This window comes from Cervus elaphus, chromosome 20, assembly GCF_910594005.1.
Source record: "Cervus elaphus chromosome 20, mCerEla1.1, whole genome shotgun sequence".
Lineage (NCBI taxonomy): Eukaryota > Metazoa > Chordata > Mammalia > Artiodactyla > Cervidae > Cervus > Cervus elaphus.
In genome coordinates, this window is record NC_057834.1 from 113529918 (window position 1) to 113543155 (window position 13238).

General features: G+C 47.0%; 1 protein-coding gene across 3 annotated transcripts in view; it reads left to right on the forward strand.

Moving 5' to 3' along the window:
• The window catches only part of SLC1A7 (solute carrier family 1 member 7), a 51373-nt gene that overhangs the window by 31926 nt on the left and 6209 nt on the right, over positions 1-13238 (forward strand). For all 3 annotated transcript variants that reach the window (XM_043876855.1, XM_043876856.1, XM_043876854.1), the window contains 3 exons: positions 5612-5654; positions 8903-9125; positions 12626-12725. In XM_043876855.1, the coding sequence (XP_043732790.1) occupies positions 5612-5654; positions 8903-9125; positions 12626-12725 (366 nt within the window). The remainder of the gene's footprint in view (positions 1-5611; positions 5655-8902; positions 9126-12625; positions 12726-13238) is intronic.

A 13238-nucleotide genomic window follows, 5' to 3' on the forward strand; every position in this document is an offset into this window, starting at 1 on the left:
TCTGCCTTGGCAGCTCACTGTAAGTCCTCTCCTAACCGCCACATAAAATACAGGTTACCCTGAATATGTATTTTAGCAGCGGTGAAAAAAAATTATAGTTTCTGCTTTTGAACACTGACTGCTGGGGTGTAAAGTCAAGAAAAAAAAAACCCACACTCATGTTCACATGTATAACTCCATGGATATGTGAGCTGAGTCTTGCAAAAGAAGAGACATGCCAAGAACAAGAGTGAGCGGGAAGGAGGGTCCAGGTAGAAGACACAGCGTGAACACGAGGTGCCTGGCCTGTTCAAGGAAGTACTAGCACAGGAACAAAATTCCTTGTGAGCATCTCGGACTCAGGATAGATTCCTAAGGCAGATTATAAAGGCAGAGACCCTCACCGTGAATTGCAAATTGCCTTATAGTTTGTTGCCAGAACTGTCTGAGGGAGTCCATGTCACCAAACATCCTCTGGCATTGCCCTTCTTTGGGATTCAAATAAAAACTGACCTTTTCCAATTCTGTGGCCACTGCTGAGTTTTCCAAATTTGTTGACATGCTGAAGGCGGCGCATTAACAGCATCATCTTTTAGGACTTTAAATAGCTCAGTTGGAATTTCTTTACTTCTACCAGCTTTGTTCATTGTAATGCTTCCTAAGGCCCACTTGACTTCACACTCCAGGATATCTAGCTGTGGGTGAGTGATCACACCATTGTGGTTATCTAGGTCATTAAGACTGTTTTTGTATAGTTCTTCTGTGTATTCTTGCCACCTTCTCTTACTCTCTTCTGCTTCTGTTAGATCCTTACCTTTCTGTCCTTTATCATGCCCATACTTGAATGAAATGTTCTCTTGATATATCCAGTTTTCTTGAAGAGAACTCTAGTCTTTCCCATTCTATTGTTTTCCTCTATTTCTTCGCATTGTTCACTTAAGAAGGCTTTCTTGACTCTCCTTGCTATTCTCCAGAACTCTGCATTCAATTGGGTAAATCTTTCCCTTTCTCCCTTGCCTTTTGCTTCTCTTTTCTCAGCTTTTTGTAAGGCCTCCTCAACCAGTTCGCCTTCTTGCATTTCTTTGTCTTTGGTATGGTTTTGGTCATTGCCTCCTGTACAATATTGTGAACCTTGGTCCATAGTTCAAGCAGTCTACCAGATCTAATCCCTTTAACATATTCATCACCTCTACTGTATAATCATAAGGGATTTGATTCAGGTCATATCTTAATGGCTTAGTGGTTTTCCCTATTTTCTTCAACTTGAGCCTCAATTTTTCAATAAGGAGCTCATAATCTGAGCAACAGTGAGCTCCAGGTCTTGTTTCTGCTGACTGTATAGAGCTTCTTCATCTTCAGTTGCAAAGAACATAATCAATTTAATTTTGGTATTGACCATCTGGTGATGTCCATGTGTAGAGCCATCTCTTGTGTAGTTGGAAAAGGGTGTTTGCTATGACCTACATGTTCTCTTGACAAAACTCTGTTAGCCTTTGCCCTGCTTCATTTTGCACTCCAAAGCCAAACTTGTCTATTATTCCAGGTATCTCTTGACTTCCTACTTTTGCATTCCAAACCCCTTCAATGAAAAGGCCATCTTTTTTTGGTGTTAGTTCTATTAGATTGGTACAAAAATAACTGTGGTTTCAGACTGTGAATTTTAAACCATTATAACTAGGCTCAAACACATCTTTGTTAATTAAAATAGGAACCATTACAATCAACACATTTTTGCCAACGAGAAATAGGTTTATTCCTATAGTGTAAAAATCTGTGCTTCAGAAGTCAATGAACTGTTAGGAAGCATTTTCTGCCTCCTGCCGGTTGTGGAAGCATTTTCCCTGCAAAAATTTGTCGAGATGCTTGAAGAAGTGATAATCAGTTGGCAAGAGGTTAGGTGAATATGGCAGATGAGGCAAAACTTTGTAGCCCAACTCATCCAACTTTTGAAGCATTGGTTGTGTGATTTGCAGTCAGGCATTGCCATGGAGAAGAATTGGGCCCATTCTGTTGATCAATGCTGGTTGCAGGCATTGCAGTTTTCAGTGCATCTCATTGATTTGTTGAGCATACTTCTCAGATGTAATGGTTTCTCCAGGATTCAGAAAACTGTAGTGCATAAGATGGGCAGCAGACCACCGAACAGTGACTATGACCTTTGTTTGTGTGCAAGTTTAGCTTTGGAAAGTGCTTTGGAACTTCTTCTTTTGTTGATTATCAGGGCTACTTCATTTCTTCTAAGAGATTCTTGCCCACTGTAGTAGATATAATGGTCATCTGAATTAAATTCACCCATTTCTATCCATTTTAGTTCACTGACTCCTAAGATGTCGATGTTTACTCTTTCCATCTCCTGTTTGGAAGACTGACCATGTCCAATTTACCTTGATTCATGGACCTAACATCCCAGGTTCCTATACAATATTGCTCTTTATAGCATTGGACTTTAATTTCACCACCAAACATACCCACAACTGAGTGTCGTTCCTGCTTTGGCCCAGCTGCTTCTTTCTTCCTGGAGCTATTAGTAATTGTTCTCCACTCTTCCCTTGGACAACTTCCAACCTGAAGGGCTCATCTTCCAGTGTCATATCTTTTTGCCTTTTCATACTGTCCATAGGGTTCTCACATCAGAAATACTGGAGTGGTTTGCCATTGCGTCCTCCAGTGGACCATGTTTTGTCAGAACTGCACTATGACCCGTCCATCTTAGTGGCCCTACACAGCGTGGCTCAGAGCTTCATAGAGTTATGCAAGCCCTTTTGCTGTGACAAGTCTGTGATCTATGAAGGGGATCATTTTTCTATTGAGGTATTAATGTTTTTGTGGTCCATTTATTTATGCAGCAAATATTTGCTGAGTGCCTGTTATGCATTGGGCACGCTTCCAGGAGCTAGGGACATAGCAGAGAACAAAACAGAGATCCCACCCTCCGGGGAGCTGATGTTCTGGCGAGAAAACACAGAGAGTGAACATGGAAGCAAGGCCAAGATTTGTAAAAACTCTTTAAAGATTGAAGATGGTAACACTTTGTTGTATGGCTTCCCCAGTTTGTTTGCTATATTATTTTATTTGTATTGTAATCCATCTTAAACAGCTTCTTAATTTTTTAGCTTTTGACTTTGGCATGATTTTAGGTTTATAGAAAAGTTGCAGAGTACAGAGAGTTCCCAGCTCTGCTCAACTTCCCCTGATGTTAGTAACCTACATCTAGCACATTTGTCAAAAGTAAGACATTAAATTAGTACAACGGTATTAACTAAATTGCTTCATTGGATTTCACTAGTTTTTCCACTAGTGTCCTACTTTTCTGTTCCAGAATCCAACCCAGGATACTAAGCTGCACTTAGGAAGTTCTTAGTTTTAATGAAGTAAAATCTATTGATTTATTTTAATTGCTCATTCTGTTCTTAGAAGTCCTTCCACATCCTGAGATCTGATAAAATATTATTCTGTATTTTTTCTAGATATTTATGGTTTTATTTTCTAAATTATTTATTTCTTTCAGCCATCTGGGATTTATTTTGGTGCAGTGTACATAAAAATCTAGGGCTTCCCAAGTGGCTCGGTGGTAAAGAATCTGCCTGCCAAGCAGGAGACACAGGTTTGATCCTGGGCTGCAAAGATCCCCTGGAGAAGGAAATGGCAACTCATTCCAGTGTTCTTGTCTGGAAAATTCCATGGACAGAGAAGCCCTGTGGGCTCCATGGGGTCGCAAAGAATCCAACATGACTTAGTGACTAAACAAAAACAACAACATAAAGATCTAGGGTTTATTTTTAAAGTTTTTTTTTAAGGGGACCATTTTTAAAGTCTTTATTGAATTTGTTACAATATCGTTGCTGTTTCATGTTTTGATTTTTTGGCTGTGAGATGCATGGGATCCTAGCACCCAACCAGGGATTGAACTTGCAATCTATGCTGTTGTTGTTCAGTTGCTAAGGGTTGTCTGACTCTTCACAACCCCATCGACTGCAGCACACCAGGCTTCCCTGCTTTCAAACTGTCTCCCAAAGTTTGCTCAAATTCATGTCCATTGAGTTGGTGAGGCCATCCAACCATCTCATCCTCTGTCACCTTCTTCTCCTCTTGCCCTCAATCTTTCTCAGCATCAGAGTCTTTTCCAGTGAATCAGCTCTTCACATCAGGTGACCAAAATATTGGAGCTTCAACTTCAGCATCAGTCCCTTCAGTAAATATTCAGGGTTGATTTCCTCTAGGATTGACTGGTTTGATCTCCTTGCAGTCCAAGGGACTCTCAAAAGTCTGGTCTAACACCATAGTTCAAAAGCATAAATTCTTCAGCGCTCAGCCTTCTTTATGATCCAACTTTCACATCCATATATGACTACTGGAAAAACCATAGCTTTGACTAGACAGACCTTTGTCAGCAGAGTGATGTCTCTGCTTTTTAATACACTGTCTAGGTTTGTCAAAGCATTCTTTCCAGGTGTCTTTTAATTTCATCCACAGTCACCATCCACAGTGATTTTGAGATCATTGCCCAACAAAATAAAATCTGTCACTGTTTCCACTTTTTTCCATCTATTTGCCATGAAGTGATAGAACCAGATGTCTTGATCTTAGTTTCTTCAATGTTGAGTTTTAAGCCAGATTTTTCACTCTCCTCTTTCACCTTCATCAAGAGTCTCTTTAGTTCCTCTCCTCTTTCTGACGTTATCATCTGCATATCTGAGGTTGTTGATATTTCTCCTGGCAATCTTGATTCCAGCTTGTGATTCATCCAGCCTGGCATTTTGCATAATATATTCTGCATATAAGTTAAATAAACAAGGTGATGATATACAGCTTTGATGTACCCCTTGCACTGGAAAGCAAACTCCCAACCACTGGACCACCAAGGAAGTTCCAAGATCTAGTGTTTATTTTTCTGAATAGTTGGTCAGCTATGCAGTTCTCTAGAATGAGTCCTTCCTTTCTTCACTGATTTGTGAAGCAACTTCTATCAAATATGAAATATTTAGATGTCCCAGGTTCTGTCTCCAGGTACAGGTTCCGTTACATTGATTTTTCTGCTGATGGCTGTCAGTATCTCACTGTTTTGAGAGCTGCATATTTATAGTATGTTTTCACATCTGGTAGGACAGGACCCCCTCCTGCTTTAGAAGATGAAGATTATGTTAATAAGAATAATAATCCTATTTATATGCCAGGTCCTGTTTTGGGAGCCACAGATAAGATACGAATGATCAAGTCCCCCCTTCAAGGAGGCCAGTCAATGGGGAGGCAGACACCTGACTAGTGCCACCAGCAGCATGCTGGAGCATAGGTAGCTATAGGGGAAGGGCCAAGGAGTCTGTCTGGAGCAGTTGCAGAAGGTTTGGTCTCTGCTTGACTGGTATAAGAATCAGCCAGAGAAGTAGGCAAGGCATTTCAGGCAGAAGGAACAGCAGTCAAAGACCCAGAGTTGGAAAAGTATGCAGCATATTTTGGGAACCATATGCAGTTGGTGTTGAAGCTTGAAGTCCTGAGATGGGAGTGATGGGAAGAAGTAAAACTGCAGGGGCAGTTGGGCGGGGTTATGGAAGGCCTCCACTGCCAAAGGAGGTGTTCAGGTGACCTCAAGGGCCCTCCTGTCCTGAAATTCTTCAATGACTGACTCTCTTTCCAGGAACATGTTCCCAGCCAACCTGGTGGAAGCCACATTCAAACAGGTGAGTGGGTCCCTGGGCGATGGAGAGTGGGCAGGCAGGGCCACCCTGGGCCCGGCTCGGCTGGTCAGTCTCCCTGTCTCTGGGGGTGGGAGGCTACAGGGGAGGGGCGGGGGGAGGACCTAGATCTTTAGAGTCTCCTGTGGCCATACCCCTGCCCTGGGTTCTGACTTTTCACAAGGAAGAATTATGAGGGGAGAAGGAAGCCCCCACTGAGTGCCGGCTCCGCCCTCCATCATGCCCATGCTCACGCACAGGGTCTCACTCAGTCCTCACAATAACCCTACCCTGGGCTAGGACCAAAACAGCTCCTGGATGAGGAAACTGAGACTCAGAAGGGTTAAACGATTTGCCCAAGGTTAAATCACTAGTAAATGGCAGAACTAGTAGGTGAACCCAGGCCTGTTGGCATCAAAGCCTGTTTTCTCTTTCTTTTTAAAATAATCCTTTCCTCCTAATAAAAACAGTAATAACACTCACAGTAAAATATAAGGGAAATACTACAATAAATAAGTGAAAGTCACTCAGTTGTGTCTGACTCTTTGCGACCCCATGGACTGTAGCCTGCCAGGTTCCTCTGTCCATGGAATTCTGTAGGCCAGAATACTGGAGTGGGTAGCTGTTCCCTTTTCCAGGGTATCTTCCCAACCCAGGGGTTGAACCCAGGTCTCCTGCATTGCAGGCAGATTCTTTACCATCTAAGCCACAAGGGAAGCCCAAGAATACTGGAGTGGGTAGCCTATCCTTTCTCCAGGGGATCTTCCTGGGGTCTGATCAAACTGGAGTCTTCTGCATTGCAGGGAGGCCCAAAGCAGAGGATAAAAATCACTTGTAGTTCCAGGACCTAGCAATAGTGATAGTAGAAGGTATGCTTCTAGTCTTTTTTTCTCTGCAGAAATGTTTTTAAAAATAGAATTAGGATCATAGTACACACACAGTGTGCATCTTGCTTTTTTCCCCCACTCCCATTATATCATGAGCACTTTACATGGTTATTAATGTTTCTTAAAAATACAAGTCATGTACAGATGTGAGAGTTGGACCATAAAGAAGGCTGAATGCTGAAGAATTGATGCTTTCAAGCTGTGATGTTGGAGAAGACTTTTGAGAATCCCTTGAACTTCAAGGAGATCAAACCAGTCAATCCTAAAGGAAATCAATCCTGAATATTCACCGGAAGGACTGATGCTGAAGCTGAAGTTCCAATACTTTGTCCACCTGATGGGAAGAGCCGACTCATTGGAAAAGACCCTGATGCTTGGAAAGACTGAAGGCAGGAGGAGAAGTGAGACAGAAGATGAGATGGTTGGATGGCATCACTGGCTCAATGGACATGAGTTTGAGCAAGCTCCGGGAGATGGTGAAGGACAGGGAAGCCTGGTGTGCTGCAGTCCATGGAGTCACAAAGAGTCAGACAGGACTGAGCAACTGACAACAACAAAAAATACAATGCTTAGTGATGATGTCATAGCCTGATGTAAGTCTAGGCTGTAATTTATTTACCTATTTCTCCTTTTGGTTGTTTACCAAAACAGCCTTGCTGTTATTCAGTCGCTAAGTAATGTCTGACTCTGTACCCCATGGACTGTAACACACCAGGCTCCTCTGTCCTCCACTATCTCCCAGAGTTCACTCAAATTCATGTCACTGAGTTAGTGATGCTATCTAACCATCTTATCCTCTGCTGCTTCCTTTTCCTTCTGCCTTCAGTCTTTCCCAGTATCAGGGTCTTTTCCAGTGAGTTGGCTCTTCACATCAAGTGGCTAAAGAATTGGCGCTTATGAATATTCAGGGTCAGTTTCCAACAACCCTGTACACCAATCTTGATGTGCACTTCTAATAATTTCCCTTCTAAAATGTCAGTCTGTTGGTTGACTCAGTTCAACAAGTATTTCCTGATCTTCCCTGTGGTGGGCCCTGTATTGAGCCTGGAGACACACGAGAGGTGGTTGAGAGATGGAGGAGAGGCTCCAAAATAAGGAGCTGTGAAAGCTCTGTATCTTCCCTAACCTCTTGTGTCTTCATCTGTGAAATGAGCCAAGTAGTGGAGGGCCCTGAATGCTAGACTAGGGAGTTTGGATATTATTCCAACAGTGATGGCCAATTACTGAAGATGTGAGAGAGAAAGTGAACATTGCTCTACTTTCTACCGCATCTGGAATGCCCTTTATCTTTTGGCAAACTCCTGCCCATCCTTCAAGAATCAGCACCTGGCACGGAGTGTTCAACACTGGGGTGATGATGGTGGTTATGATGGTGAGGTGGTGGTAGTGATAATAGCAGTAATGGTTACAGAAGGCTTACCATGTGCCAGGCACTACTGCCAGCACTTTACATACATCATCTCATTTAACCTAATGAGGTAAGTAACTATTAAGACCCCACTTTACAGATGAGGGAACTGAAGCTTTGAAATTTTATGTCTATTTCCTGAGTGGTTCCTTTTCTCCACCCACCCCCAGAAACTTTGCTTTATTGATACTTGGTGTTAGGAAGATAGGAGCCCTTGTTTGTGCTCATAGCACCTGAGGAATGAGAAGAAAAGACTTGGAAATGTTCTGGGGGCTGAGGAAGAGAGGTAGGTGACTCAGTCACTCAGTTCTCCCCAGCTGGCATCTCATCTCATCAAGAAAGCTTGGGGCAAACTAAGCTTTCCTAACAGAAGGTCCAAGTTTCCTTCAGTGGAAGGCAGGGCTTGCTGGCTGTTAGGCAGATGGACAGTGGATGGCTGAAAGAGGATAAACAGGTGAATGGAGGATTATCCAAGTAGATTATCTGTGTAGGAGATGGATGGATGGTTAGAGGGTCCCAGCCAGGTGGTGCTAGTGGTAAAGAATGTCAATGCAAGAGATTTAATCCCTCGGTTGGGAAGATCCCCCGGAGAAGGGCATGGCAACCCGCTGCAGTATTCTTGCCTGGAGGATTCCATGGTCAGAGGAGCCTGGCGGGCTACAGTCCACAGGGTCTCACAGAGTTGGGCATGACTGAAGTGACTTATCACAGGTAGGTGTAACGATGCACAGAAAGAAGAGGGGAGGAGGGATGGAGGGAGGTGTGCCCGGGTAGTGTGGATGACCAAACAAATCTCAGTTTTGTTTTTTTGGTAAAATATTGATAATAATCCCTGTCGTGCCTATGTCACAGGGTTACTGTCAATCATATAGTTCATGAATGGATACAGATGTTCTTATTATTGTTGTTGATGTTACACTTGGTCCTGACTCATTCCTGGTTGGGGTGTTGCCCACCAGTATCGCACCAAGACCACCCCCGTTATCAAGTCCCCCAAGGTGGCATCAGAGGAGGCCCCTTCTCGGCGGATCCTCATCTATGGGGTCCAGGAGGAGAATGGCTCTCATGTGCAGAACTTCGCCCTGGACCTGACACCCCCGCCAGAGGTCGTTTACAAGTCAGAGCCTGGCACCAGCGATGGCATGAACGTGCTGGGCATCGTCATCTTCTCTGCCACCATGGGTATGTGCTGCCTGCCACCCCAGGAAGCCCTGGAGCCTGGCCCTCCTTGCATTTACCCCTCCCTACATCCCGTGTCCAGTAACCTGAATAGCCTGGAGTCTCCCCATCTTCCAGGAGGTTCCTTCCTTTCCTTTTCCGAGGGAGTGACTCAAGTCCCTATTCCATTACCCAAGGGCAAGAGGGTGTCCCTAGCCCTCCCCGAGTTGGAGCTGCTGTTCCGCACTGGGAATTCCCCATCCCTGGGTGCTATTTGCCTCCAGGAGTGTTGGTCCTCCCTCTAAGAGGGCCATGCCTCTAACCTTGCCAGCAGCTATTTGTTTAAAGCCCTCATTCTTCCCTTCCACCCTCAACCACAGGGCTTTCTCAGTGGCCACCTCTCTCTGCAGACCTGTCTGTGCCATTTCTGGGGGCCCGTGACCATACCCTTTCCTTTGCTGGGTCTCCAAGGCCCACCACAGGCTACTTACCATGAAGCTGGTGAAGTTTAACTTGCACAGGTCCCTTCTAAGGCCTGTATCCTTTTTCCTTTTTTAAATTTTATATTCTTTTTCTTGAAGAAGGCTCCAAACTGTGCAAGCTTCAGGTACTACAAAACCTCTGGATATGCCTCTGCCTGCAGCATCCCCCCCTTGACCACCCCCACCGACATATGCAGACAGCCTTCTTCTTTCTTTGGTAGCAGTGGTTTGTCACTAAGTCGTGTCCAGCTCTTGCCACCCCAAGGACTGTAGCCCACCAGGCTGCTTTGTCCATAGAGTTTTCCAGGCGAGATTGCTGGAGTGGGTTGCCATTTCCTTCTCCAGGGGATATTTCCAACCAAGGGTCGAACCCACCTCTCCTTCATTGCAGGCAGATTCTTTACCAACTGAGCTACCAGTGAAGTCCTCTTCCTTTTTTAGAGTCTAGGAATTCCTAACCCCTCCACAACTATCTAGCTTATCAGTCACACCTCGTCTTTCTAGGTCATGCCAAGGGTCACCACGAGCCTCACTATAAAATCCTATCAGCCCCTTCCCCACACTGCCCCAGCCCTGGGCCTAGTGGAGGGCTCTCCAGCTTCCAACTCCTACACAGGGCTTTCTTCTCAAGTGGAAATTCTCCTGTCTTCTTGGTCTCTTAGGCAGAAACTTGGGGGTTACTTTATACTTTGCCCTCTGCTTCAGCTCACACCCAAATCCCACCAGGTCTGCCTCTGAAGTCTCTCCAGCCTCTGCGTTTCCTTCTGCCCACTGCCCCAGCCAAGGCCGTCTTCATCTCTCACCTGGTTTCTGGAAAAACTGCCCCAAGAGTCCCCTGTCCTTGTGTGTCCTCCTCACAGGGTCGTCGAGTCCCCATGTAAAGCCTCCACTGGCTCCACTGTCCTCGGAGAGGGGTCCAAACACCACATGACCTACAGAGCCTGTGAGCTCCGGCCAGGCTGCCGCTCTCGGCCCTGGGGCTCACCTCCCCAGCCGCTCTGCCTGTCGGTTCCTGGAAGGCGCCTCCCTCGGCCAGGCTGCTCCTGCCTCTCCGCTACACTTTTCTCATCCCTGAGGGAGCTCAGTATAAGCGTCCCATCCTGGGGAAAAGTCTAACCCCAGTCAGGTGCCCTGTGTTATTCCTTAAATGTTTGACCCAATACAATTGCCTACTTGTTGGCGTGGCTGTTCAATGCCTGCGTGGCAGCTCTGTACGTTCCACGCACGCAGAGACAGGTCTTGGTCCCCATGTAGCCCCACAGCCACCATGTGACTGGTTAGAGTAGATGCTTGGTAAACTTCTGGGAAAGATCGGTAGACAGGCAGATGAATGACAATGGTTAACAGAGCTCTTTTCATCCTGGTCAAAAGGCCAGGCAGGCACACAGAGGGGCCAGGACCTCAGAGACCCCAGAGTATGAGAGGACAGTGTTCAGAAGCATCCTCAGCACATCTGATAATCTGTCCCCCGCCCTGGACTTTCTTCCTCTTCCCCAGCCATCACCGCTCTCTTAGGGCTGGGAACATACCCAAAAAGGACATCTATCAGCAGAACTAAAGAAAACTCTGAGACCCTTCGACTCCTTTCACTGTTTACTGAGCACATGTCACTGTCCACGTGTCAGTGACTATTTTTTGTGTGTCCTCAACTCTAGCCGTGCCAACGTCTTTGTGTACCCCCACCTGAGTGTGGGTGAGCACACCTGCGCAGCTGGCTTCCCTCACTGCAGCCTCCTTCCCCGTCTTCTCCCTGGTGTCGGGATGTGGCTGATGCTAAGGTGGCATTGGCCTTGCTTGTGGGAGGAAGCCCACTGCCACCCTCCGCATCCCATGTACAGTTGCTCTAAGCCAACCAGGGCCTGAGGGTGGAACAGGGAGCTTGATGAGGAGCAGGAATGGCTGGGAACCTGGCTCTCTGAGTTCAGCCAGGCTTCCACAGGCCAGGTGGACAGAGCTGGGCCCAGTGTCACCTGCCTCTCTGGCCTCTCCTGCCCACCCCAGCAGGACCCCTCCACTCCCCTTCCCTGTGGTAGCTGCTCCCCGTTCAGCATGGGTTTGGGGCATCCCGGGCAGGGAAAGAGCTTGTCTCTAGGGTCCCAGAGGCCAGGATTCAGATCCTGCCCCTCACCGGCTGATTCAGTGGATGAACCTCTTGGACACGGCAACAGTAAGCTCCGTGAAGGCAGACACAGAGTGTATTATGCTCTCCATTTTTGTGTCACCAGTGGGAGAGCAGCTGCTTATCACTGTTCCAGGAGTGACCTAACTGTGGTTACCTGCATGACCTCAGAACCCCAAGGGGAGGGTGACAGGGGCTTCGGAAAAACTTCATCATTCATTCCCTTGTTCATTCATTCATTCAATGATAAGTTGCCTTCATGGGTTAACTTTCTATTGGAGGAGACAGAATAATACAACAGATAAGTGTTGTAATAAGTGATATGAGGGGATCAGAAAGAGATGGGTTAAAGAATAAATGGGGAGTCTGCCAAGGGGGAGTTGGGGAGGGGCAGGCCTCCAGGCCAGGGCTTCAGGCATCAGGAACTGAATGGACAAAGGCCCCACCACAGCCAAGAGCTTGATGTAGTCTAGAAAAGTGAAGAAGGAGTGAGTGAGAAAGGGAAAGCAGGGCCAGACAGAGGCGGGAGTTAGAGACATGGCCAGGTCAAGTGGGGCCTGAACCAGGGTGGGAGGGGTGGGGTGTTAGTTATGGTCTGTGTGCAGGAAAGTCAGTTGGGGGTGTTGGCAGGGAGCATTTTTATCTTTAGAAGGTGGCACATGCTGCTGGGTGGAGAGGAGGAAGAGATGGAAGCGCTATGGGAAGGTCACAGCCCTCTCCAGCAGGGAGGCTGGGAAGGGAGGGGAAGTAGGGGGGAAGCACTGGGTGGCAGAGGCTGCTGGGCAGTCGGCCAGGCGCTGAGATCTGTGTGTGCCCGTGGGTCTGTCCGTGCCTGGCCACAGCATGTGTTGGCTCACATAGGTGTCGTGCGGTCTGCCTCCTTCTGCCAGATCTGTCATTTGCTGTGTCCCTGCCCCCCGCAGGCATCATGCTGGGCCGCATGGGTGACAGTGGGGCCCCGCTGGTCAGCTTCTGCCAGTGCCTCAACGAGTCCGTCATGAAGATCGTGGCTGTGGCTGTGTGGTGAGCCTCGTCGTGGGGGTCAAGGGCAGATTCCTACCCACTCCACCCCCTTTCAGCCCTGCCCTAGGCAGCTGGAGGGACCCCATGGTCCCAAAGGAATGAGCAGAAAGCTGGGCACAAGAGGATACCCCCAGCCCTGACCAGGCCGAGTTCCAGCCCTGGGCCTGCCATTTCTGGCCCCATCAGGCTTATTGGAGGCAAATCAAGAGCTAATCAGCCTGGTCCTGACCTCTGTTTCCCCATCTCTTGGGGCCTCATTAGCTAAGCTTTTGGAGAAAGGAGACACTGGAAGTGACAACCAGCTTCCACTCCTTGGCTCAGAGTTCAGACCTTAGGAATCTTCTAGTCCAACCCTGCACAGTGAGATAAGAAAAGGCAGAGGCCTGCCAAGGTCAGCCACAGAGACTGTCTCATTGCTGGGCTGAAATGTGGGCCTGCGGAGGAAGGCAGAAGGGTAAAGACTGCATGGCTGGACTGGTTAAGGGGGCATTAGTGACATCATATGCCAGGTAC